Genomic DNA, 26816 nt, shown 5'->3' with positions numbered 1-26816 from the left:
TTCGTGACGCTGTACCTTCACTGACACTGAGCTTCCCCACTGCAGCAACGAAGCAAAAGTGGCCCAGAGATGACGGGGCAGGACGGACGGACACACGCGCTCAAGCTGCTTAAGAAGACAGACTCGAAGCACCAGAGTATCGCCGGCGAGCAAACGACAGGCAGTTTTAAAGAGGAGCTCTGTGTGTTTACTAAGGTGTATCAGACAGAGTCTTCTACATCGTTTCCTACCAACAACTATGCACACAGCAAATAAGCTAGAAGGATGCACTGTCCAGCACAGGGAACAGAACCAAGGCTTGACAGTAATTACAAATGGAGAACAGTCTTTACAAAATATCAGTCACTATGCTGTACACCTGAAACTAATATAACATTTAGTAAATGTTTAACAGCAGGTAGGCACTGTTTAACAGCAGGTAGGCTAGAAAATTTTTTTCATGTTTAATATGAAAATCACATGAAAATCACTGCAGATGGTGACTGCAGCCATGAAATTAAAAGACGCTTACTCCTTGGAAGGAAAGTTATGACCAACCTAGATAGCATATTCAAAAGCAGAGACATTGCCTTGCCAACAAAGGTTCATCTAGTCAAGGCTATGGTTTTTCCTGTGGTCATGTATGGATGTAAGAGTTGGACTGTGAAGAAGGCTGAGCGCCCAAGAATTGATGCTTTTGAACTGTGGTGTTGGAGAAGACTCTTGAGAGTCCCTTGCACTGCAAGGAGATCCAACCAGTCCATTCTGAAGGAGATCAGCCCTGGGATTTCTTTGGAAGGAATGATGCTGAAGCTGAAACTCACGCGAAGAGTTGACTCATTGGAAAAGACTCTGATGCTGGGAGGGATTGGGGGCAGGAGGAGAAGGGGACGACAGAGGATGAGATGGCTGGATGGCATCACTGACTCGATGGACGTGAGTCTGAGTGAACTCCGGGAGTTGGTGATGGACAGGGAGGCCTGGCGTGCTGCGATTCATGGGGTCGCAAAGAGTTGGACACAACTGAACGACTGAACTGAACTGAACTGAGGCACTGTTTTACATGCTAAAGATGAAAGACTATAACACACTCCCTACCATGAAGGAATTCTCAGTCTGCTAAAGAATCTCAAAAAATTAACAATTAACTGTGACAAAACAACAACAGTATTATCAGCTTAATTTAATATGAAGATTAATTTCCAAGTTTCAAGAAATGCTGTGGGTATTCACTATTAGATATCTTATCAAGCAAGTATCACATCATTTTCACACATACCACTATTTTAATCATTTTCCATTATTCAATTACATGGATGAAATAAGAACTATGATGTCAGAGGCTTTCAGAACAAGACCAGGTGGTGTGCGTTGCAGGTCCACCTCCGTGCGTGACGGCGAGGAGCGCTGTGCGCACACGGCGCCACGTCTGTGCTGAGGTGGGGCCTCTGGGCTGTTTCTGCAGGAGAGTCAGCCGAGGCCCGAGGGTGGGGCTGGCGCCTGGTGAGAAAGGGGGCTTCTCTCCCCATAACCTCCCTCTACGGTTTACTTTTCTTTAAACTAAAAAAGAAGTATTAGTTTCCATTTTGATTGGCATTTCTCTAATAATTAGTGATGGTGAACATCTTTTCATGAGCCTATTAACTATCTGTGTCTTCTCTGGAGAAATGTCTATTTAGATCATCTGCCCATTTTTTGACTGGAGTTCTGATTGGGTGTTTTGTGGTATTTGTTTGTTTGTTTGTTTGTTTTGATACTGAGCTGTATGAGTTACTTGTATATTTTGGAGATTAATCCCTTGTCTATTGCATCATTTCTAAATATTTCCTCACATTCTGCACATTGTCTTTTCATTTTGTTTATGGCTTCCTTTGCTGCGCAAAAGGTTTTAAGTTTAATTAGGTTTTATTTGGTATCACCACACCAGTCAGAATGGCCATCACCAAAAAGTCTACAAACAATAAATGCTGCAAGGGGTGTGATGGAAAGGGACCCTCCTACACTGGTGGTGGGAATGTGAGCTGGTGCAGTCATTGTGGAGAGCAGCATGGAGGTTCCGTAAAACAGCAGCCCCGGCCTTTTTGTCACCAGGGACCTGTTTCATGGAATACAGGTTTTCCATGGACTGGGGGTGGGAGAGATGGTTTCAGGACGACTCAAGTGCCTGACATTTATTGTGACTTTATTTCTATTATTACATCAGCTCCACCTCAGATCATCAGGCATTAAGATCCCTGAGGCTAGAGACCCCTGCATTAAAACTAACAGAACCAGCATCTTACTTAGCAATCCTACTCTTAGACATACACCTGGAGGAAAAACAAAACTGGAGAAGACACATGCACCCCAGTGTTCACTGCAGCACTATATGCAACAGCCAAGGCACGGGAGGAACATAAATGTTCATCAACGGAAGAATGGATACAGACGATGTGGTAGACACACAACGGAATATTTACTCAGCTGTAAGAAAGAACAAAACAATGCCACTTGCAGCAACATGGATGGGCCTAGAGACTGTCCTACCCAGTGAAGCCAGAGACAAGTGCCACGTGACACCACTTATTGCAGAGGCTTTAATGTTACAAATGAACGTATTTACGGAACAGAAAGAGACTCACAGACACAGAAAACAAACTATGGTCACCCGTGGAGAAAGGCTGGGGGAGGAGTAACTTATGAGTTTAGGAGTGTCACGTGCGCCCTACTGCACGAAGAGCGGGTAAACAGGAAGGCCCTGCTGCACTGCATGGGGAGCTCCGCTCGTTCTGTAGTAACTTATATGGGAAAAACGTCTCTGTGTGTGTGTGTGTGTGTATACATACATATATATATTCAGTTCTATTATATACAAATCACTTAATTATACACCGGAAACTAACACACCATTACGAACCAACCATACCTTAATAAAAAATAAAGATTCCTTTTAAAAATAAACAGTTTTAAACAGTCGCTGACATCAGTGCAGACAAACGGTTCTCACTGGGAGGCGCACACGGAGGCCTGAGGGGGGTTTACGTTTAAAACTGTAAATCTCCTTATTCCACAACTAAGAATGTTTTTCCCTACCCTAACCTAACCCCAAACAATTGAGTTTGCTTTTTGGCCAGTGGAAAAGTTGAGGGGAGAAGCACAGCAGACAAGACGCACTGATGGGTTTGCGCCTGGGAGGCCGGACGGTCAGTCCTCAGCACCCCAACCCGGGCATAGGCGGGGACGGCCGGGCGCCCCCTCTCCCGGCTGCTCGGGGCGCCCCGCAGCGCGGCGCTGAGCCTGCTCACTGGCTCTCCCTTCAGAGTCAGAGACGGCCGCCGGGCTCTGATGCTCCAGCAGTGCATCGTGGGAAGTTTTAACTGAAGCGATTATAAAATTAAACGCACTGCGACTAAACGTACCAGTGCAAACGCCACTCCAGCCTTTCCTCTGACTTGCTGGTTTAATTACGTGGCTACACAGTCACATAAAGACCCACTGACCGAGTTACAAGCATCACTAACTGCTGGGCACGGAACACCTACAGCACTGGCTTCTCATTCGTTTTCAAGCTGAAAGCCTGAATGACAGTGAGATTTAATAAAACTCAGAGCTAAACAGATGACTTTCACTTTGTAGGTGTACATGTTTTGTTAAAGATTTCTCATGCTTTAGTAAACCAGAAATAATGAAAGGAGTACACACTTTCTTATTTAAAGCCTAATATTTGGAAGAGGAGAGTTGGCACGTTGCTCACAGTCTCAAAGGCAACAAGCCAACGAAACAAATGTGATTCTCTGAAAAAGAAAATACATGAAGATTCTAAGTATAAGCAGTGATTTCAAATGTACCTTAAGACACACTCTAGAAGCACAGAAACGTCTGGGTATTTGTTGAATGGAACGTAAAGACGGAATATTGAGTACACAGCTGATTCAAAGTGAGGAAGGGGAGACTCCACAGTGGAGGCTCCGGAGCAACAGCGACATGGGGAAGAGGCCCCGGCTCCCGCCCGGCCCCTCGTACTCCAAGGACACCTCCTGACTCCCAGGCTCAAGCACGCGCGGCGAGCGCTTCCGATGGGAATGGTAAACCTGGGACATGCTCAGCTCCATGCTGAATAAAACCGCTATCAAAGCTAGTAGGCAACCAAGGCTGGATTCCCATGTCTTCATCGACTGCTTCTGACACTTGCATCATTAAAAACAGATGTGAAGCGGCCCCAGTCTGCACAGCACATGTGTAGAACCCATGCACACACACGCGCGCACGCACACACACACACGTGTCCCTGCCTGGAGCCAGGCGCTCTCCTCCCATCGGCACCTGTACTGACCTCTCCGGGGGCTCTCGTGGTTGAAGAGGATGCCGTTCACTGCGAACAGGTTGTATGCCTCCCGGAAGTTCACCACGATCCAGTACGCGTAGAGCTTCGCTGCCCCTGTTGGGATAAATGTTTAAAAGCAAATCAAAGACAGCGTCTTACTGTAAACAGATTTTCACTCAAACAAGTAACAACTTGCAGAATTTACAGCTCACGATGTATCAAGATAGGGAAAAAATGAATCAAAAGCCAAGGACAAAATAAAGGTTCCTTTGCCAGTTAGTCATGAAACAAGGAAATACTTAAGTCTCTTCCCTGTGTAACGGCCACAGCCCATGCCTTCACAGCCTAACTCAGCTGTAGTGTGCGCGGCACAGCAAACCGACCTTTCCTAGGCCTCGTCCCCTGTTTCTTTAAGGGAGTAGTAAGTGAAAAACCTGAATCTTGATATTCTAGCTGCTTTAAATTTTATCACTAAAGTCTTCTGTGAATATTCTTTTTATAAATATATTAGATGCAATAGATTTGTCTATCTGTTTTAGGGTTTCCCTGCTGGCTCAGATGGCAAAGAATTTGCCTGCAATGCAGGAGATCGATTCGATCCCTGGGTTGGGAAGACCCCCTGGAGAAGGGAATGGTAACCCACGCCAGTATTCTTGCCTGGAGAATCCCATGGACAGAGGAGCCTGGCAGGCTACAGTCCATGGGGTCACAAAGAGTCAGGCACGACTGAGTGACTAACACTTGCACTTAAGGGTTTGAGCTCAGGGAGAATTTAAACTGGGAAATGGAATAAATACCAGACATATCACTTCAGCTCGACCCACAACAGTCCAGTACAAGGAATCTTGGAGGAAGCAACTTCCCTCTCACAGCGCTCTGTCTGGAGGGTGCGGTGAGTCAGCAATTTCACCCCAGGGGCAAGGGCAGCACGACCCCCTGCCTGCGCACAGGCGTCTGGCCGGCAAGCCACGCACCTTGGTCTGTCTGCGTAGCCACCGCCCACCACGTGTCGCCAGCCCCCGAGCAGGACGGGGCCACACGTTCTCACCGTAAGGGGAGCGCGGGTAGAAAGGCGTGGTCTCCTTCTGAGGTATCTCCTGCACCTTCCCGTAGAGCTCGCTTGTCGAGGCTTGGTAGAACCGCACCGAGCTGATAAGGCCGCAGGTCTTCACCGCGTCCAGGAGCCGCAAGGTGCCCACGCCATCCACGTCGGCCGTGTACTCCGCCAGGTCGAACGAGATCTGGAGACAGCAGGTGCCGATGAGGCCACGTTAGTGCAGGCCAGCAGCAAAGACCCTCAGAGGTAACGGCCGCAACTGCTACTCGGAAGGGCTCTGTTTGTGGGAAAATATTATTTTCCAGCAGCAGAGTAAGAGTGTGGATGTCATCTGTTTCTAACATCAGGTGGATGAAAAAATACCTTAAGAAAGTGGTATCAATTCCCTGTGGTAACACAGGGAATGCCTGAACCACATACATCGCCTGCTAACTCCAGGCTGGAGGCCCTGGAGCTGGGCTTCTCAAAACGCAAGCCTCTGCTCCACAGAATCATCGGGGTGCCTGGGTGTCCCCGAAAAATTCAGCTGGAACCAATCTCTGGGTGGGAGGTGGCTAGGAATCCACATTTTCAGTGAGTCCCGTTTAATTTTTATGCACAGATTAAGTTCAGGAACGTGTGATTAGAACACAGTTGATTGTTAAAAGAACTGTTTTATCTTCTATTTTTAATTAAGCTACAAGCATGACTTTTTAGTACCTTATATTATATACATAATGATGCTGAAGCTGAAACTCCAGTACTTTGGCCACCTCATGCGAAGAGTTGACTCATTAGAAAAGACTCTGATGCTGGGAGGGATTGGGGGCAGGAGGAGAAGAGGACAACAGAGGATGAGATGGCTGGATGGCATCACTGACTCGATGGACGTGAGTCTCAGTGAACTCCGGGAGTTGGTGATGGACAGGGAGGCCTAGCGTGCTGCGATTCATGGGGTCGCGAAGAGTCGGACACGACTGAGCGACTGATCTGATCTGATCCATAATCATATAGGCTTCCCAGGTGGCTTAGTGGTAAAGAACCTTCTTGCCAATGCAGGAGATGTGGGTTCAATCCTGGGTTGGGAAGATCCCCTGGAGAAGGAAATCCTCCAGTATTCTTGCCTGGAGGATCCCATGGACAGAGGAGCCTGGTGGGCTACAGTCCATGGGGTTGCAAAGTCGGTCATGATTTAACGACTAAAATCACACATATCTTTTAATTATAAGACACACTGAATACAGAAAGATGCTAATGCATGTTGAGTTGATGGGCTTTGAAGAAGAGGGTGTTAAGGAATCACTCAGTACTCTGCAGCTCTCACATGTTTTATTTAAAAATAAATGTGACCAATGTGCTTTTTACTTCAATTAACTGTAAACATAATAAATTAACCTAATATTAAAATCTCCTAAACCAATAAAAACCATTGTCTGAAAATCACTGTCCTGGCGTACTCACAGGCACACACACCCAGGCAGGTGCGCACGCAGTCAGCCTCGCGCTGCACACAGTGTGCCCCGTCCTGGGGGCCTGCCCTGCCCTCCTCTCTGCCCACAAAGCCCAGAGGCCCGCACCTCCGTCCACCCAGCCTTCACTCACTGTCCAGCTTCTCCATTAAAACGAGGCTCCTGAGGGCAGAGTTTCCTTGTGTTGAGCGGGAGCCCTGGGCCTGAAACACGGCTTTTGCTAGTGTTTGGGGGATGAATGAAGACAGCATGTGAACCACTGAGATTTAAATGTGGAACACAGAAATATCAAAACTACAAAGACTAAGAGAAAACACAGGCTACCAGAAGACGGAAGAAGGTTGATAACCCAATCTTACTGAAATAGGTACAATTAACAAGAAACTCTGTCAATTTCACAGCTTCGGCATAACAGTTACAACAAGGGCCGCACAGTCCCGCTGCACAAAGATGCGGAGCTCAGAGCAGAGGGCCGTCTGAGGCTGCAGCCGGAGAGCAGGAGCAGGAGGAGCAGGTGCCGCCCCCGACACGCTCACCGCCAGGCCCATCAGGACAGTGGCAAGGCCACCAGGACCCAGGGCTTTAGCTTAAAGTCAAAGGAAAATAGGAGACGTAAGTTCAAATATAGAGCAGATTGCTCTGATCAACATTCAAAGATATAAACATGTATCCCAGAGTTATCCTCATTCAGAGAGGAGTGGAAATCTGAGCCTCCCACCCAGAGCGCTGTGGGGACCCAGATGGAGGAGCTGGAGGCCTGCCCTGCACCCCGCAGGGCAACGCGTGAGCGCGGATTCTGGAAGCGTGCTTACTGGACCAGCCCAGCTCTCGGCACGGGGCTCACGCCACACAGGCCCAGTAAGGTCGGCAGTCACGCCACCCTCACACCCCTCCCGGGCAGCATCTCCTCCTGGCGTCACCTCTTACCTCAGAGCCCTAGTCGCCCACTGTATAGTGGCCCAGAGCCCCCAGGCCAGGAGCCATGTGTCTGTGCGTGCGTGCTTGTTTTTCCTGTTTTTGCACCAGTGGGAACCTGAACACAGAGGATGGCATGGAGTCTGAAGTGCAGGCAGGTAACTTCTAAGTGACCTGAGCATACAGTTAATAAGGGAGTGGACTTTACGTGGGAAGCAAACTTGATTTCTGAAATTTCAAGGAAGGAGCCAGTGTTTCCTGAGTACAGATGTTGCCTCAGACCCTCAGAGGCTGCTGCTGCAGGAGAACTCCGTGTGGGAAGAGGCAGCCGGGCCCCGGGCGCCGCCTCTGCCTCCAGGAGACGTGGGACCACACAGGCAGCCGCCCGCTGCTGCGCCTCCAAAGAGCTGGAATCTGCAAGTGAGATTATTAACCAAGGAGAGCAACAATAAAACACCCGTCTCCACGGACACGGCGCTTGGCGGGCAGCGCTCAGTGGGCAGCTACCTCCTCGCATCTGGGACGAGAGGAGATCAGAGCAGGGCGGGGGGGCCGGCAGGGGGCTGGCCCAGGGGGCTGCAGCCTGGCAGAGGGGCTTCCTGGCCGATCTGGGGTAAGGGGCAGCACTGTTTATGGGGCGTCCACCCTGAGCAGCAGGGCACCCATCCTAAGTGCAGGACATGCAAAGGTGAAGGAGTCCCCCCGCCTGCCTCCGGGTACAGAACAGTGAGGAAAGTGGAGGGGCCCTCAAGGCTGAGGCTACTGGAACTGAGGGGGTGGGGCTGAGACGGCTGCAGGGTCTGGGGACCACGGCGGGTAGGGGCCCAGAAACTCAGAGGAGGGGAGAGGGCATGGACAGAGGAGAGAAGGCTCGGGGAGGAGACACCCACGCAGAGAGTGGAGACAGGGTGGGAGGCCCCCTGATGGGGGGTCACCCTGGCTGTGCTGGGAACCAGAAGGCTCCAGCTCAGACGGGAAAAGCCAAGGACAGAGGCGGGCCACACTGGGGGAGGCGGGGGTGCAGTCTTGCTCAGTGGGCACTGGGGAGCCAGTGATGGTGCCAGAATAGAGGAGGGGCGTTGTTTCAACCGGGCCTTTGCACTGTGGACTCACTCCCGGCCTTGGCTCTCTGTGCCCCGACACCAGAACCTCCTGACACTCACAAGCCCGGTTTTATATGATCTTTTCCTTATTTCACTATAATTATATTTATATTCAAAAACATTTACAATGATAACTTGAAACATCTAACAATCATAAGGTTATTAGTCCGTCAGCGTGTCGAATTCTACCCAGACTAAACAAAGGGGACTGCTGCTGCTGCTGCTAAGTCGCTTCAGTTGTGTTCGACTCGGTGCGACCCCATAGACGGCAGCTCACCAGGCTCACCAGGCTCCCCGTCCCTGGGATTCTCCAGGCAAGAACACCGGGTTGCCATTTCCTCCTCCAATGAGTGAAAGTGAAAAGTGAAAAGTGAAAGTGAAGTCGCTCAGTCATGTCTGACTCTGTGCGACCCCATGGACTGCAGCCCACCAGGCTCCTCCGTCCACGGGATTTTCCAGGTAAGAGTCCTGGAGCGGGGTGCCATCTCTGTGCAACTCTACACACCCAACGCAGTTTCCACTGGAAGTGCAAATCGCTCAGTCGTGTCTGTCTCTTTGCGACCCCATGGACTACACATCCCTGGAATTCTCCAGGCGAGAACACTGGAGTGGGGAGCCTTTCCCTTTAGGTTTTTTAAAAAATACTCCAAGTGGACTAAAGATTCCCAGAGGGAATCAGAACATTCATGGTGTCTGGACAAGATAACCGCCCCCAGGCACCGTGCTCCTGACAACTCCAACCTCACGAGAGCCGTCTGTCCACTGCCCGCGTAGGGGCCGCCGCCTCCCACCCATCTGATCAGCATGCAGCAGGACACGAAACCGTTTGTGGAACAGACAAAGGACAAGTTTCGATTTCTCTCCGATTCCACTTTTCATCCATAAAGACGAACAGAAACGCTGACTAATCAGAACCTCGGCCCAGTCTCTCAGAACCCACACCCGCTCCATGAACAAGCTCCCCCCACCCACGTCGGGGCCTGACGCACACAACCACACGGCACATCGCTGCATCTTCGATTATTCTACGGTCTGCATCACGGCAGACTCCTGACCTCGGTAACTAGTCCCAAAACCACATAGGTGTATGAAGGCATTAATGTGACACTGTTTTTGGACAGATAATAAAAAAGTGAATGACCAATCTAGCTCTGAGCCCTAGCTGATAAAGTTCACAACTTCAGTCTTCCGCATGGCTCTGACCACACACACACGGAGGCTCTAACTGCCCTGAAGCCTGGGGCCAGGAGGCCTGGGAGTGACTGGAGGGATTATCTGCATGAGGGGGACTCAGCCAAGAGCCTTAAACACTTAAGCAAGGGATTAAACTGTCTGTTGAAGACAGTCCAGAGGTGACCACAGGATTTGACTCTTGTCACCCGTCACCGCGCAGGCAGTGGGGACTCGGGGAGCCCTCGGGACAGACCGAGTCTGAGCAGTGGCTCGGTAATGCACAGGATGACCGAAACGGTGTCCACTCTTAGCATAAAGCATCCCTTTCTCTTCCAACCACTGTCATGGCAGCTGGAGTGGCCACTACTACACACTGGAGTAGGAATTCGGCATTTCCCTTTGCATCTAAACAGCTAACTGTTCTTTAGCCCACAGACCATCAGGACAGCAACCGCAAAACGAGAACTGCTGGGAACGCCAGGAAAGCGCACAGCTGCAGGGACGCGGGTGCTGGGAGCGCCAGGCGGCCCCGAGAAGCCACAAAGCGCACAGCTGCAGGGACGCGGGTGCCGTTTGTGAGGGAAGAGAGTTTCATTAAGACGAAGAGGAGCCAGAGCTCCTGGCAGGAAGCTAACAGCTCAGGGGGATTTAGCCTCAAGGCAAGTGGTGTGTCCGAGTGTCCCGGCTCAAGACAGACCACAGCAGCAGCGCGGCGTGTGGGCACAAATGGTTTTCTGTCCTTTTTGCCTCCATTTCTCTTGAGGTGCTTTTTCTTCCAAACATAGCACATAAGCATATAATGTACCAATTTTAGAAGAAATAATATACTAAGCCACTGGGGGAAATGAACAAAACACGTCAGGACACTGAAAGCTGGACCGAGGAGGCCGTGCATTTAGATGAGAGAAAGAGAGAGAGGTGACGGCAGCCACACCCTCAGACCCCGTGTCCCCCACAGAGCTCAGACTGAGAATCAGAAAGGAGCAGTCTCACTGTGAAGAGCAGACACGCAGAACAGAAGGCAGTGCCCCCGCCTGTGCGTGGGGAGGCCTCCGGTCACCACCCTCCAGGAGCGCCTTCTGCAGGCACAGAGTCCGAGAGTCCAGAGGACTCAGAGCAGCCGTTACGCGGGCAGAGGGCTCGAGAGGTGAGATTTCTTTCCATTGTGAGCTCTGAGACAGGAAGTGGGTGCAGTGACTCAGGCGCTGCTAAATAATAGAGGATATGAATAGAAAGATGATAAACCTGCTCATTAGGATCGAGAAGACCTGAACGGGGCACACCCTTCACTGAAGTCTGATTAGGCACTAAATTAACAAAACAGAAGTCCGTCTTCAGCTGAGCGGTGTTTTGAAAAACAATCTGCTTAATATGCTCCCTCTGGAGCAACCCACGCTCTTGAGAAGCAGGTTGTGCATAAAAGAAACCACGGTCTTAGGGGTAGGCACACACCTCCATCTGCTCTCCGTCATGCCCAGTGCAGGGTGGTATTCCGTGAGGACACGAATAAAAAGGAGCCAAGTATTCCAATACCTCCAAACACGGCAGATCTCCTCAGAAAGGACAGGGACATCGAAATCGCTCCTTCCTCTCAGAACGCCTTTCTCTAAACCCCAGTGTCCGTTCTAGACCGGAGTCACTCCCACAGGAGCAAAATGATGTGAAAACCTGGGGCAGCCCTAAGGCTGAGGCGGCTCAGCGACTGCAGGCTCTGGGGGAAAGCATCATTGCCAACAGCGTTGCTGCTATTAACGCTTTGAGTACGTGTTTAGTGCTATTAAATGGCGTTTTAAAAGTGGTATTTTCTATAACAAAAAAGTGCAGAAGCAGGTATTAGCCATAGGCTTTCAAAATGTGAAAAAAAATTCTGTGTTTTCATGGGGTTTTTTCCACATTGAAACTGCTGTGTGGTACAAAATTTAGATTTTACAGGAAAACGGAGGTCACGCTGGACAGGATATATGTCTTACTCTCTTTTGAACACCATCCAGTGGGATGCTTGCCCACATGTGTCTCCCTGGGGTCCGTGAGCTGATGTGACTGAGCAGAGACAGGAGGCCGGGTGGGGGGACAGATGGCCACACAGACTGCACGTCAGGCCAACAGACACGAGACCAAGAGGAAACTGAGTTCAGAGCAAACGGGGAAATAACAGCATCCAAGTCAGAGCTGAGCAGGGAAAGAAAGCACTAGAATGAGTGTGTGAGTTCTCAGAAGAAGGAAACGCAGCTTGCTGTGACAGCAGCTTCCTTGGGTGAGGCAGAGATGCCTCCAGGTGTGTGACGGGTGGTGACAAGTGAGGAGAAGGTGCCGCAGGAGGTGCTGACGACGACTGGTCAAAACTCTCGGCTTTCCTCCTCGTTTTGTCAACAACCTAAGCCTCAGTCCCTTTCTCCCACATACAGTCCTTTCCAGGCTTATTCCTCTGTATATCTGAGGACACCACACACGTGTCCAGCAACCATCCTCTTGACTGACATGATGGTCAGTGGAAGCAAGGGAAACAAAGGCTCCACGTTCTATTCCAAGCAGCCAGTGAGTAACGTGGCCAGAGGTGCAGCAGGAAAGAGGGCTGGCCTTGAAGGAGAAGGGCGTCCAGGCAGCCTGGGCACCCCACCCTGCACAACGCAGCTGCTCCTCGTGACCCCTATGTCCATGCTGAGTCTACCCCCGAACACCTGGGTCTCTCATCATGACCTTTGCACAGACTCAATGTTCCAAACACATCTCCCAGCCTCTGGTCCTGGCCTTTCTACACTCCATCTTCCACGCTACCAGAATGATCTTCCCAAAATGTAAAATCTAATCAGGCCACATTCTTCTTGAAGTAGAATGGCTCCTCACAGCGTTCAGATGAAGTTCAAACACCTTAGTTTAAATAATTCAAAAACAATTATTTACTCATGCTAAACAGAGAACCAAGATCTACAATTCAAGAGAGAATTTACACAAGAGGAAATGAAAATAATAGCACATTCTGAAAATGACCTTAAATATTTCCCCTTAATATCTCTTTAATGTTGACTTCATATATATCCCAAAGAGACCAAAAAATTAATAACATCAGCTAAAAGGAGGAAAAAAATTTTGAAAACAGGCAAAATGAAACAATAACAGAGTGAAAAAGACTGAAAATACTGGAAATAAGCAGTCAGTGAAATCCAAACTGTGGCGACTGAAGACAGGCAAAGTTTTTAGAAAAGACGCCGAGAAACACCACAGCAAAAGTACACACGAAAGAACGGCCACATTTTGTGAGACTTGGGTTTCTTCAATCTTCAACAGCTAGCACAGAGCCAGGAATGTCGCCCCAAACACACAGATGCAGTGAAGGGAGGGAGAGAGGTGGGGAAGGCTGATGGACCAGGGAACGAGAGCTGGATACAAGCCAGGTCCCCAGAGTCAGAGGCGGCCTGAGTTCGCCGCCCTGAGCCTGCCCTGGCAGGAGCAGGGGGCTCAGCAAGTGCACGCGGCCCGGGGCGCACGCAGGGCTGTATTCCGAGCAGAACTGCTTTGTGTCTGGATGCAGAAAGCTTAGGCATATTTATGACGCCTTGAAAAGTGGATGACCTAGAAAACTAGTGAGTGCCAGTAATTTCAAGTTTCAGCATTTCTGTTATTCAAAAGAACATCACTTTCCTCTAAGATTTATTACAGTAAGACAAGGTCTTAAATCATAGGTAATCTGCAAATGATGTTCTTTGTGTTCTTAAAAACGTCTGAGAAAATGACCTTCCCTGGGAGTTCTCTGAGTAAGATGAGATGTTGGTACCTGCTCTGCCTCCCTGAAATATTACAGGTGCCCTGGAGATTAACTGCCTGGGCAGTGCCAGTGCGGTCTGGGCAGGTCCAGCCTGAGCAGGGGCACCTCCCGCGATGCCAGACACCGCAGCCTGGGCGCTGCTAAGCTCGCCACCCTCAGCGACCCTGGCGTTCATCTGCAGGCAGTGCCAACAGTCTCCCCTATGAAGCCAGGCTTTCACTGCCATAAAGAGAGCAGAGTACACACTACTAACTAAGCAGCAAAGCCAGGTGAATTAAGTTCATAAGGATGCAGTGCAGCATGGCCACAATGGTTTAACATCAGCTTATCTTCAAACTTCTACACAAAGGTTTAGAATTCACAGAAAGACAACGGCAATATGAAGATGCCCCGAGGGCGAAGGACAGGCCTCCCGAGACCCTGCGGAGCACCAGGGTTCTGACCCCAACAGGAAACTTGAGTCTGGCCTGAGTTTTACTTGTCACTCCCCTCACTGCTGTTAATTTAATGACCCGGGCAGCTGTCAGGGAGACTTGGTAAGAGCAATTCATCTTCCAGGGTCGTCTCCAAACCACGCTGCCAAAGTGCCAGGTTCAGACCACACAGGGTTTGAGAGTGAGGGTCGGGGTGGGGACAGAAGGAGGGAACAAGTGAAGAAGCCCTGGGCCCCGATTCACGGAGGCGATGCTGAGCCTCTTCTATGACAGCACAGGAAACCAAGGGCTGAGCCTGAGACTGTGCTGCTGTCTGAACCAACACCGCCCTCCACGGAGAGGGACGCACGGCGCCCTGGCCGTCTGCTCACACAGCACAGGCCAGGCTGGGCCGGACCAGCATCGTCACTGCGGCGTGGACACGGAGACGCAAAGCAGGGACTCGGGAAACCGCCGGGGAGTCGGGTACAAAGATGTGCAAGGAGAGCCCATTCATTCCCCTTACTTGTGCCAGGAGGAAGGAGAGTAGAGAATGTGGGAAAGGAATGTTTAAAACCTGCTTTCATCTGGTTTTCATTCTTTTCTACATATTAATACGTCCAGATAAAATACCCTCAAAACGTAAAATCCACTGGAAGTTGTAGTGTCTCTCTGACGGGCAAGTTTCTCACATTTTATTTTACTTTCACTTTTTGCTTCAGATACACTGAGTCATGCTATTTGCAAAACTAGCATCCGATCCACTTTAAGTCCTCTTACTGTTTATTCAGTTAAGTATTACAGAGCAACTCTTGAGGCCCTGTCCAGACTCAAACGAAACATACAAAGGTCTCTGCCCTTGCGGGGCTCACTCTCCGGTGACGGGAGAAGAGGAGAGACAATGTGAAGGAGAAGGCCCGCAGCAAGTCCCAGGAGGTGAGAGGCGTGCGGGGAAGGCAGGGCATGGTGACACGGATGCCGTGAGGCTCCCTGAGCAAAGGGGCGGGCACAGGGACAGACGCGCGCAGCCCCCGCAGCTCAGCTGCGTGAGGCTCCGGGGCCGGCTGGGCGCTGGGCGCCTGCCCAGTGCTCTTCCAGTACTCAGTCATCTGTGAGTCAGAAACTACTCTTGTATCTATTTTACATCTGGAAAAAATGAGGCTCAGGGCAATGAAGGAGCTTGCCTAGGTCACAGCCGGCAAGCAGCAGAGCTTGAATTAACACGAGGGGAAGAATAATAATAACGGGAAACAACCAAAGTGCCACCAACGCCCCGGGTGTGCCTTCACATGAGTGCTTCCTCAGCACAAGCCAGACACAGAGCCGGTGCCCCTGTTTCTCTCTGCAATTTAATACCAGGACGATGCTTCCCTTTTTCTAAAAACTGGCTGGCTGTGATTTAGAATCCGCTTGCCTATGGCAGTACATATTTAGGCCATTTCCACCATTCGGAATGTATTTCCCCATAGGTGTAGGATTGCAAACAGTGGCCTAGTTTTCATACAAGCCTGTTTCATTCAGAATGCAGCTAAAAAACACATGGATTCAGTTTTTAAAAGGAGAGAATAATTCTGGTCTTCCCATGAGGTAAACGAGGCACTATGTTCCATAACTTGTAGCTTATAATTTTCACAAAGCATCTACCAAGCAAAGCAAACATCACTCTTCAGCAAACACGGAGGGCATGCTTCCAAGCCTGGGTACCGAGCAGAGTCTGGGGACAGAAAGATGAATGAGGCTCTGCCTCTGTTGTCCAGGAGCCCACGATATATCAGGACACACACACACACACACACACACACACACACACACACAGTGACATAGAAACACTGAAACCTCTTTAAAAACAATCAGAGCTTCGGCAAGCGATGACAACACTTGCAAGGGAGGGAGTGAATAAACAGGCCCGAGGAGCCAGGCTGCCGAGGATCCGTGGCACTGAGGTGAGCCAGGGCCGATGGCCGGCCCTCGCTGCCAGGCGGGGAGGACGTCCCCCTTGCTGGACAGACAAGGAAGGCGCAGGGGGAGCCCATGCGCTCAGAGACAAGGAGGACTTCCCCTGTGAAGAAGCAATCACCTTGAAATCACCCTATGTCATTTGCTGCTTAACTGCCTGCGGCCACAGCTTCCAGCTTCTTCCTCTTCTCCACTCTTGCACCGAACAACCAGCTGGGTCACACGGTGGTTGATGAACAGAAGCTGGTTCTGGCATAACTTGTGGGGGTGAATTCTTCAGGGTGCCTAGGCGGGGGCAGCAGTACCTCTGCCCAGCTCCCAGCAGGAGAAATCAGGCTCTGGGCTGACCACTCTGTGACAGGCTTCCTCCCCATGGAGTCTCACTGCTGGGGTCCCTGCTGGGGCCCAGCCTTGCAGACCAGCAAGAGGGGGCTACTCGCAGCTGCCCTTTCTGCCATTTCTCCAGTTCTCCTCGTCCCTGCTCCAAGAAACTGCCTCCATCAGCTGGGACTGGGCTCACATCAAAGTGAAAGAAAAGCTCAAAAAGAGAAGCTGACACAAGTTGAAAGTTCCCCTTCCCCTTGTGTAAGTCTGTCTGTGGTAGCGCCACAATCACTAAGGATGCCAGTTCTCTCCATGGCTCTGCTATCCACTTCATGAAGCTTCCAAGCCCTGGTCCAAAACGGCTGCCAAGATTCCTACCACCACATCCACCCTCCCACCAAGAAGATTCTTCCCCTTCCCCTCTGTGTACACACACACACACACACACACACACACACATTTTATAGACTGTAGCAGATATCATGTCTATTTGAAAGTAATTTCATAGAATGCAGTCACATGCCCAAACAAATTATAAAGGGAGTTGGGAATGTAATTATTATAGAAGACGATATACTCAGATAAAAACTCAGAACTGTACCCATGAGGAGAAAACGGAAGCTGAGGGACAAACCAAGCACTTCTGCCACACTCGCTAAGCAGACCTCCAGTCAAGGAGCGAGACGCCAGCCTTTCTGGAAGCTGCACCAATTCCCCAGTAATTCCTGCAATGTCCCCAACCCTGAGCTTGGGAAGAGGCACCCACAGCGCCCCAGGAGGCTGGTGCTCATGCCTGATGACCCCTCCCCTCTTCCTGCCCGTCTGCTCTGATGGCTGGGGAGAGGCCACTACAGGGTGGAGGGGGGAAGTGCCCAGAGAGGACAGAGCTGGCCCAGAGGCTGCTCCTGAGCCCGAGGAAGGGCAGCGAGAGGCTGCCGACTCCTTGAGCACGTGAGGCGACGTCACCCTGGGGCCTCCATCTCAGGCTCAAGTCACAGGCCCCTCAGCACCCACCCACTGCGGTCTTCCTAGAAGAGGCTGACTCTCTGCTTCATTCCCAGGCGATGCACCTGGAGGGGAGGGCCCCCCTTTTGGCCTGCGGACCCCTGCGGGGTTTGTCCCCACTGGCCATTTGGTGGGCAGAGGCCCCCTGGGAGAGCAGAGACCCACGGTGCTGTGGGGCCTCTCCAACCAGCAGCGCTGGGGGGTTCACACCTCGCTCCATAAGGAGCATGCGGCACCCTGTGGGGGGCAGAGCATCCAAATCAGAGGGGGCAGGCCCCAAAGCAGCAGGCTCAGGAAGCTCTGAAGACACGTCACCTCCAAGCAGGACAAGAGCCATGTGAAATTACACAGAGAAATGGAGGACCCAGAAAGCGTGAGGAAAGTGAGAATACGGCTACTCAGCTGAGATGCCTAGTGGTGACATGCGACCTAATAAAACACTTAAGAAAACCAAAGTCTCGGTTTGAATTCCAAGTCAATAATCTCCCCAAACATACAGGAATAGCTGCGCACACCAGAGAAGCATAACGTGGCGGCCAGGGGCGCCCACAGCTGCGAGCTGACAGGGAGGAGCTGGAGCCGTCGCCGGGTCAGGGAGACCCTCTGAGCATCAGGCCCCCGGGTGCTGACCAGACCCCAGACCTGGGGGGTTCTCATTGCAAAAACAAGGAGAAAGTCGCCATGAGCCCCCAGCAGGAGAAGAGGAGGGCAGGGAAGGAGGAAACCCATGGGGAGCGGAGACGATCCTGAATGCTAAACACAGATGAGGGAGAGGACCGTGACCCCCGAGCTGGAACAAGATGCCACAGTAACCGTGAAGATAAGAGAAAACCGTTTTTCTGAATGAAAAGACTTGGAAAGCGTGCCAACGCATTCTTCTCAGGAAACATACTACCTGAGGATGTACTTCAGAGAAAATAATGGTGATGAATAATGCAAGCAGTGAGTGGCAAACTAGGAAGATAATAAGAATCTCAATCGGCCCAAACCCTGTCCAACAAGGCAGCTGTGGGATAAACTGCAATTGCTCAGAAAGACAGTAAAATAAAAAAGACATGATAAAAAAAGCTGACCCAGTATTTAAAATATAGATTATTTCTTTAAAAAACCCTAGGATTCAAGTAGGAAAGAGGACCTAAGCAAAAAGCATGCACAAGATTTCCTTTCATCCTTGGCAAAGATGCAGTAACATGCAGATACTATTAAATTCTTGGAATTCATACTTTCAAATATTCTTATGAGAAACAACCAGCGAAGTATAGTTGGAATGCAGAACTTCTAAACAGCTTGGGGGTGGACCATAACTTAAAGAAAATTAGATAAATAAGAGACGTCAGAAACAGAAGGAAAGAAAGAAAGGAAAAAAGTGATAATTTTTTTAAAAAACATAAAATACAATGGCAGGGATTAGGACAAATTAGGACAAACAGATCAATAATTAAAATAGATGTGAATGCCTTGAACCTTCCAATCAAGACTCAAAGGTTCTTTAAAAGTATTTTAAAAAGCTTAATTAGAAGTTATTTTCAAGACATCTAAACCCGAAACATGAAAGAAAAAGATTGAAAAAAATGCTATAAACAAATGCTAATAAAGTAAAAGTGGTAATACTAACATCAAATAAAGAGTAAATCCAGAAAATAGCAAAAAAAGATACTTTGTACAGTTTTTTTAAAGTAGGCTAGCAACACAAAGCAACATTCCAGCTTCTAAATGTATAAAGTGAAAATAGGAATGCAACAGAATTAGACAATACAATTGTACTGGGGGGTTTCTATATGTCTCAGAATTTGAAAGATAAAGTCCTGAGAAACACATCAATGAAGGGAATGAGGAGGGGGAGAGAGGGAGAGAAACGGGGGAGCTGGGGTGTGGGAAGCCAGGACATGGGGTGTCTCTGGGCAGACGGAGGGCACAGGCTCCCTGGCTGGAGTGGAGAGAGGCAAGGGCTTGGAAGGCTGCGGGGACCAGACCAAAGAGTGGGGGACAGGAGGGGCGGTGCGCAGAGCCCTCCGCTGGGTGCACCTGACTCCCTCGGTGCAGAGGGGACCTGGCGAAGGAGCGGGGGCGCCCGGGGGCTCCAGGGGCAGCAGAGGAAGGAGCACGGCCGGGCCCCACCCCTGCCGGCAGAGCCACCTCGCACGCTCCAGGCCTCCAGGAACCGCGGCCACAGGGCGCCAGCGGAGACGCCTGCCGAACTGGCAGCGCGAGGACCACATGCGCGGCACTGGACTTGCAGCCCGGCTGCACCAGCGCAAGGACACACGGTTCTAGCCACGGACACAACAGGTCAGGAGGGAACCCAGTGGCTCCTTCTGTGCCCACACACAGAAATGAAAGGCTGTCAGATACACATTAACAGCTTAATATTTTGGTATAGATATTTTATGAGGACAATTTATTTGCAAACATTTAAACCAGTTATGAATCCCTGTGCCTCTCTCTGAGGTCCTCCGGTCTAACCAGTGGTCCACCTGCCCCTCGTCTCTGCCCGGGCCCGGCTTCCTTCACTCAAGACCCCTCAGAGGCTCCCAGATGCTGATGCACTTCAGGCAGCTTTGCACAGCCTTCCGCCAGCGGGCTCCAACTTGACTTTTCCACCTGTTTCCCGCCGCAGCCCCGCGGATTCCCATGAGCGTCACCACAGGCCCCTTTCATCACCCACAAACCCCAAGACCACGGAGCCTTTTCCTCCCTTGAAGCAGTGTCTCCTCTCCCGTCCATATTCGCTGTCACTCCCACATGTGAACCGCTGGATACAGAACTGCGGGGCACAGCCCCGCCCCGCCCCGCACGGTTGGCTACTGACACTCACAGAGCAGCAGGTAAGCGCCTGGTTCCAGTGGGACCACACGCACCTCCCTCTCACTGACTCAGCACCAAGGCCATGTCCACAGCACCTTTTATCCAGGGGGCTCCCGTGGGTCAGAGAGCCCAAGGACTTGCCCAAGATCGTAGCACTGATAAGCCGATGTGCCAGGATTCAAACCAATCATACACCCCCCACCACGTGCTTCTGTGGCGCTAGAAATCTAGGGCAGTGACAGAGGACAGGCTGAGCTGACGCTGACACACTCCTCTGGTCAGCAAGCGCCAGAAACAGAAACATCAACCAGTGTTTAAATTGACGCTTTTCTTGGGATTTCCCTGGTGGTTCAGTGGTTAAGAATCCGCTTGCCAATGCAGGGGACACAGGTTTGATCCCTGGTCCAGAAAATCCCACATGCCAAGGGGCATCTCAGCCTGTGCCCCACAGTGACTGAAGCCCGAGCCCTAGAGCCTGGGCTCTGCAACATCAGAAGCCACCGCTGTGAGAATCTATGAGAGAGAAGCTCCTGAAACTAGAGAAAGCCCGAGCGCAGCGACAGAGACCCAGCATAGTTGAAAATAAATAATTTTTTAATGTTAAAAAAAAAAAAAAGATTTGAAGCTCCCAAAGCAGGGGGTGTGGGTTCAATCCCTGGTTGGGGAACTAAGATCCTTCATGATGTGCAGCAATGTGGTTTAAAAAAAAAAGATGAACATTTCTCTCATTTTCAGATCAGATCAGATCAGTCGCTCAGTCGTGTCCGACTCTTTGCGACCCCATGAATCGCAGCACGCCAGGCCTCCCTGTCCATCACCAACTCCCGGAGTTCACTGAGACTCACGTCCCTCGAGTCAGTGACGCCATCCAGCCATCTCATCCTCTGTCGTCCTTCCAAATGATAGAAGATATTATCCCAGGGAACTCTGACAGCCTCTGAGCCGCTGGACACTGAAGACTTGACGGAAGGACTCCCTCCTCTGGGGCTGGTCCAATGCTGTCATTGACTGAGGCTTTCCCAACCATCACTGCCTCAAGGCTGACAGGAAAGCTCCAGACTCGTGCTCGGTGAGTCAGGAAGCAGGAAAAGACCCCCTGAGCCGGGCATCCACTGACATTTCTCACAGTCCTGCAGGGAGAGGGCGGGGCTGACGGAAATAAAGACTGTGGGTAGAAGAGCGAGGGACACAAAGACAGAGCCTGGCTTTCAGCAAGGTCTAAGTGGGTTTCTGGTATTTGGATTTAATGCTGCTCTTTAGACAATTATTTGAGCTGATGTTTGACATTAGCTGCTGAAAACTGTCTATAAAATACAGCAACTGGAATTAAACTAATAAAATCTTACCCAGTATCAATCCATAGATGTAATAACTAGATAAGAGTGGTTAGCAGTGAGCTAGCAGATACTTTATGAGTGGGGGCCTCTGAAGGACTTAAGAAGTACTTACGACCACTTATAAACAAAGCCCCGCTCTAAGTAGTCGGAACATTCCTGCTACAATCGTGTTTGCGCTATGAGTTTGCTTAGTGGAACCTTTTCTAGGCGACCGTTACGGTGAGTTTTAACAAGCCTGCGTCTGGAATTGCTCAAATCCTGACTCAATGGGGCCCGGATTAATAAGGTTTTAAATTACCTCAAAACACTGGGCCTTGTGCAATATGTGAGGGATCACTGGGGCTCAGGGCGCCCAGTGCGGGGCCCGACCTCGGACCAGAAGGCTCGGTCAGCAGTCCTGCGGGTTCCCTGACGCCAGCTCTGGAAAGGGAGAGGCCTCGAGCGGGCAGACACGCGGCTCCCCTCTACGCAGCCGGGGTCTCGGCGTCTGAACTCAAGCGTCCCCGCTTTCCTTTCCGTCAGCTCGGGCCGTGAGAAACTGGTGATGCCGGGGGAAGCCTGGACCCCGCCTCGCAGGGCTCGCCTCACCTGTCGGGGTCACCGCCGCCTCTACCCGAGGCACCTCGTGCTCCCAAGGGTCCCTTTCATCCCTCCCCCACGGCAGACTCACACTCATCACCCCTGCCCTCCTTTCCAACGCGACCACCTGAGTCCAGAAGGCTGCCCGGCTGCACCAGAACAGCTCTGCCCGAAGGACCTGCCCCACTGCCCCACTGCCCCACGTCCTGCCCCTGCCCCTCAATGCCCCGCCCACTTCTCCACACCCCGCCCCCTGCCCCATCCACGCCCCGCCCACTTCTCCACGCCCCGCCCCCTGCCCCATCCACGCCCCGCCCACTTCTCCACGCCCCGCCCCCTACCCCCCACCCCAACGCCCTCCCACCCCCGTGACAGAAAAGCAGAAGTCATCCAATCGTTTGGATTCAGAGATAAAGGACAAGAAGTGGGTGCTGAATCATTGTTCACAGCCATGCATTTTAAACAACTCTAAATAGATTCTTAATTATCAATAACTAAACCTAAAGATGAATATTTTACATGTTGTTTTCATTGTCTTATGTATTTTCTGCATTAACTAAAAACACACTTTTCAACATCATTCTACCCTGTCTGCCCACCAGTAATTTTTCACCACCTTTTCCATTCTGTAACTAAAAAGCTAGCGAAGTACTTAACTTTTCCCCCAAATAAATCAATCATCACAAAATTACTTTACATCAATTTGACCTTTAAATTCATTTACATGTATCCAAAGTGCATAAAGTTTTCAATCACAGTGTTCAAAGCAGTGAGGGGCACAACTCCCAGGGTGCACTGCAGATATTTTGCCCTTGAGTGTAGAAATGGTTTGAGTAATACCCTGAGTGTAAGTTCTTCCTAAAAGGGGAACACCGATCTGCTGTGATATAATTTCCTGTCTTATAATTCTTCCTTGAGGTTGAGAAAAAGTGACAGAAAAGAGAGTTTTACACAGAGCAGTCTTTGTACTCTTTAAAACAGAATAGAAACTAACAAGAGGCTTAAAAAAAACCCAGATTGATCTGAGCAATTTGTGATTGGTGAGTCACTTATCCTTTGACAGCTTCAAGGAATGAAATTTGGGGCCTCAGGGCCCCTCAAATCATCCTTGAGGTAGAGTCCTTTTTATTTGTTTGTGGGGAATAAAAAGCTCACCTAAGGAAAACTGAGGTAAAAGCAAATGATGCCTTTATAATGCACCAGGAACTGCCCTCTAATTGGAAAAAAAAAAAAAAATGACACAATTCGAAGCACATGAACCTCTGGGGAATGTTATCTTCCTGGTTACTTATAATGAAAAGTTCTGTGAGGAATGTGCCTCTCAGGTTAACAAATGTCCTCTTGCCACTCCCCTTCTCTCACTCACTTTCTCTTGAGTGCGAGACTATATAGCTCAGGGCTCTGTTTACTCACTATGTTCTCAAATTTACTAGGTTTTCCCAAAAAAGGGTCTAAACTTTTCATTTCTTGGTTTTTGGAGTTTAAAGCCATCTGCACCATTGAAAACATCCTCTAGCTTTTCAGAGTTAAGTTGATGACATTTTAGGAGAAAAATATGTTCCAATGACTGTAGGATTCTCAGGAAAGCAGTGAATCTGGCTATGCCAATGGGCATATTCTCATGTCTTGTGTATTTGGTTACACAAATCTTTTCTGGTCGTCCATAAATGAAACATCAGCACTTAAATGCAGAGCAGCATGTTTTACGACGACTGTGTGCTATGGCTTCATTTTATAATTAATTTCAGAATATTTTTAAAATTATAATTTCTACCCCGTTACTTCTGAAATACAAACTCCAACATTTGTAATTCTAATCTTGTTTACATCTAAAACTGCTGTGGAAATAAGAGGCACTAACTATGCGGGAAACCGTATCATCTTTTCTCATTGTTTGAAGAGAGTGTACACCAGTTTTTTATCACACAGAAACATTTTCCTGGCACTAAATCTCAGAAGAAAACTATTTTCAACATCATTTTTATTGAATACAGAAGATTCTTCTTATTTCTCCTATTCATTCTTGATTTAAAAAATTAAAGTACAGCTTAATTTCTAACTATTTACATCCATACTTCTTGTTTATGACAGGGTCCCTCTTCAATGCCTATGGGGTCCATACGTCACAGGGTGGGCTTGAACTCGCCCAGGCTGCCTCTGCCAGCCCCCTCTGCCAGCCCCACACAGCTCCCCTGCTGCTGAGACAGCTCCCCTGCTCCCGACACAGCTCCCCTGCTCCCTCCCTGAGCTCAGTAGCTGACAGCTCACCCGAGCATGTGGATGTATGGCTCAGATGCTAGTATTCTACACTGCCGGGCAAAAACAGAAGCGCATCCTATAGATACCGGGATAGAACCTAACTTAGCTTACCATTTCCTCAAGCCACATCTATACGCCATTATCAGAAAAAAGGCCAAAATACATTCGATTTTGAATGAATCTTAGACCAAGGAGTACTTCCTGCTCTTCCCAGGAACCTGCCAAAAATACTCTTTTAAAAACTCCTTTGAAGTTGTTTAAACCAAAAATAACAATAGATTGTAAGATTTAAAAGATGCGTGAGAAGAAAATCTATGAAAATAACTGCAGCACAAAGACCAGGATGAGAAAACGGAAGTATACTGCTGTCAGCTCCTTGCGTTATATGGGAAGTGGTCTAATACCGTGTACAAGGACAGGTGGAGCTTCCAGGGGCTCAGTGGTAAAGAATCTGCCTGCCAAACAGGAGATGTAGTTTCAGTCCCTGGGTCTGGAAGTTCCCCTGGAGGAGGAAATGGCAACCCACTCCAGTGTTCTTGCCTGGGAAATCCCATGGACAGAAGAGCCGGGCGGGCTACAGTCCATGGGATGGATCTCAAGAGTTGGACACGACTTAGTCAACTAAACCACCACCCTCACCAAGTACAGGTAGAGAGAGATAAGACAAAAGCGCGTATGAAAAACGCACTAAAGCACTCACTAAGAATTTAAACAAAGACGTATAGACAAATACAATGAAGATTTGATTTTCTAAAACTTTAAAATACCCAACTCAACACAAAGAAAGAAAGATAAGGCCAAGAACACATGCGGCAAATAAACACAGAAGATTTAGACTCAGCACTCACCCGTCACCACGAAGACGCACAGACAGCAAGCAGGCACGTGAAAAGATGCTGCACACGGTGTGTTATCACAGAGACGCAAACGGAACAAGCGGATACGCCCGCAGGTCTCTTAGAATGACCAAGTCTACACCACACCGCCAAGTGCTGGCGGAGAGGGAAAGGACTGAGTTCCCTCCCACTGCTGGTGGGAGGAACACCAGAGAGAAAAGACAGGGCGCTCAACAGCAAGGCTTAGACTCTAGTACAAAAATCTTAATTTTTAACAATTTCTCAGTTCTACAGTTTAAGTTAGGTCGGTGGAATGTTTCCAATTTTCTAAAAATTTATTTTTAGAGAAGCAAGAGTTTTAGCTTAACTTCATAAAAATATTAAAATAACTACAGACAACATTTTGCAATGCCTTAATAATCATAAGAAAATACAACAATGAACTCAGATGTATATATTTTTTTAAAAAATCGAAATCATCAGAGAACGCTTTAATGGGAAACAATAAAAACTGAAACTCAATAGGGAGGAATCATTGACTATAAGTGAAGAAGAGTGGCTGTTTTAATAGCTGCAACAAATGCCTGAAGAGGATGCTTGCAAACCTAGGATAACAGAACTGCCTGAAAATGACACGTCTAACTCGCGTAGGAAGACATTTTGCTTAAATCACACGTAGATTCGTTTTCCTTAAATCAGAGATGGAATGTTACTGAAAAATGCAAAGCTTGAAACTGTGCCTCTCTGCTATGCATATCTAGAAAAATTAAACAAATGGAGAAGGTTTCGTGAAAGCCCCTCCTCCTCGTGCCCTGGGCTTCCTCCCGCAGCCGAGCCGCGTGCCCGCCTTTAATCGGGTGCAGAGCAGGAACCCACATCCTGCTGGCGCGCTCTGATCAGGAGGATCACATTCTACAGCCTGGCAGGCTTCTGCTTCTGGCGATTTTACTTGATGAATCTTTTGCTTTTAAGTATTTGGAAAGGGCCATCACCGAAGCGGTGGCCCCTTGTTGCTTGTCCAATCTATTTATAACCAGACACTCCAAGGACCCAAATGCTGACCCTCTTCAACTCAAGACCCAAAATATAGGGGAAAGAATGGACACACTACCTCATCTTAAATACCAGTCATGAACAAAGTCGAGATGCTGGCTACAGAGGTCTTAGGACCATTAAAATACTAAGTTAGCTGACAAAGACCACGGTGCCTTCTCCTTAACAACCAAGAGAGAGAAAGGCTGAGCGCAAAACTCAAGGATTCAGTGTCTAGCAACAGTACATACAGACTTAAAGATATAAACAGAGAAAAAGAGCCAAAAATATAACGAGCAATATATCGACGTCACCAGATCTCATCTCCACTCTGACTCCTAAGCCCTGGTCCCGGCTGTGAGACGGCACGCATACCAGCATCTTGGGGTGGCAGAACCTAGCTGTCACCCCCACTGGGACCACGTTCCAAACAGGCTCCCACCCCACACGTGCATGGCAACAGCTCCCACCGTGGCACCACACACAGCCCACATGGTGAGAGGCACAGAGCCCCCCGCCGGGAGGGTGG

General features: G+C 49.5%; 1 protein-coding gene across 5 annotated transcripts in view; it reads right to left on the bottom strand.

Annotated features, from left to right (window-relative positions):
• Positions 1-26816, bottom strand: part of GMDS (GDP-mannose 4,6-dehydratase) — a 434986-nt gene that overhangs the window by 239252 nt on the left and 168918 nt on the right. For all 5 annotated transcript variants that reach the window (XM_024983738.2, NM_001080331.1, XM_059880438.1 and 2 more), the window contains 2 exon segments: positions 5331-5523; positions 4292-4396 (listed from right to left, as the gene is read on the bottom strand). In XM_024983738.2, coding sequence (XP_024839506.1) covers positions 4292-4396; positions 5331-5523 — 298 coding nt within the window.

This window comes from Bos taurus, chromosome 23 (assembly GCF_002263795.3).
Source record: "Bos taurus isolate L1 Dominette 01449 registration number 42190680 breed Hereford chromosome 23, ARS-UCD2.0, whole genome shotgun sequence".
NCBI classification, from domain to species: domain Eukaryota; kingdom Metazoa; phylum Chordata; class Mammalia; order Artiodactyla; family Bovidae; genus Bos; species Bos taurus.
The sequence above is the reverse complement of the archived record's forward strand: the minus strand, read 5'-3'. Positions and strand labels throughout refer to the sequence as shown.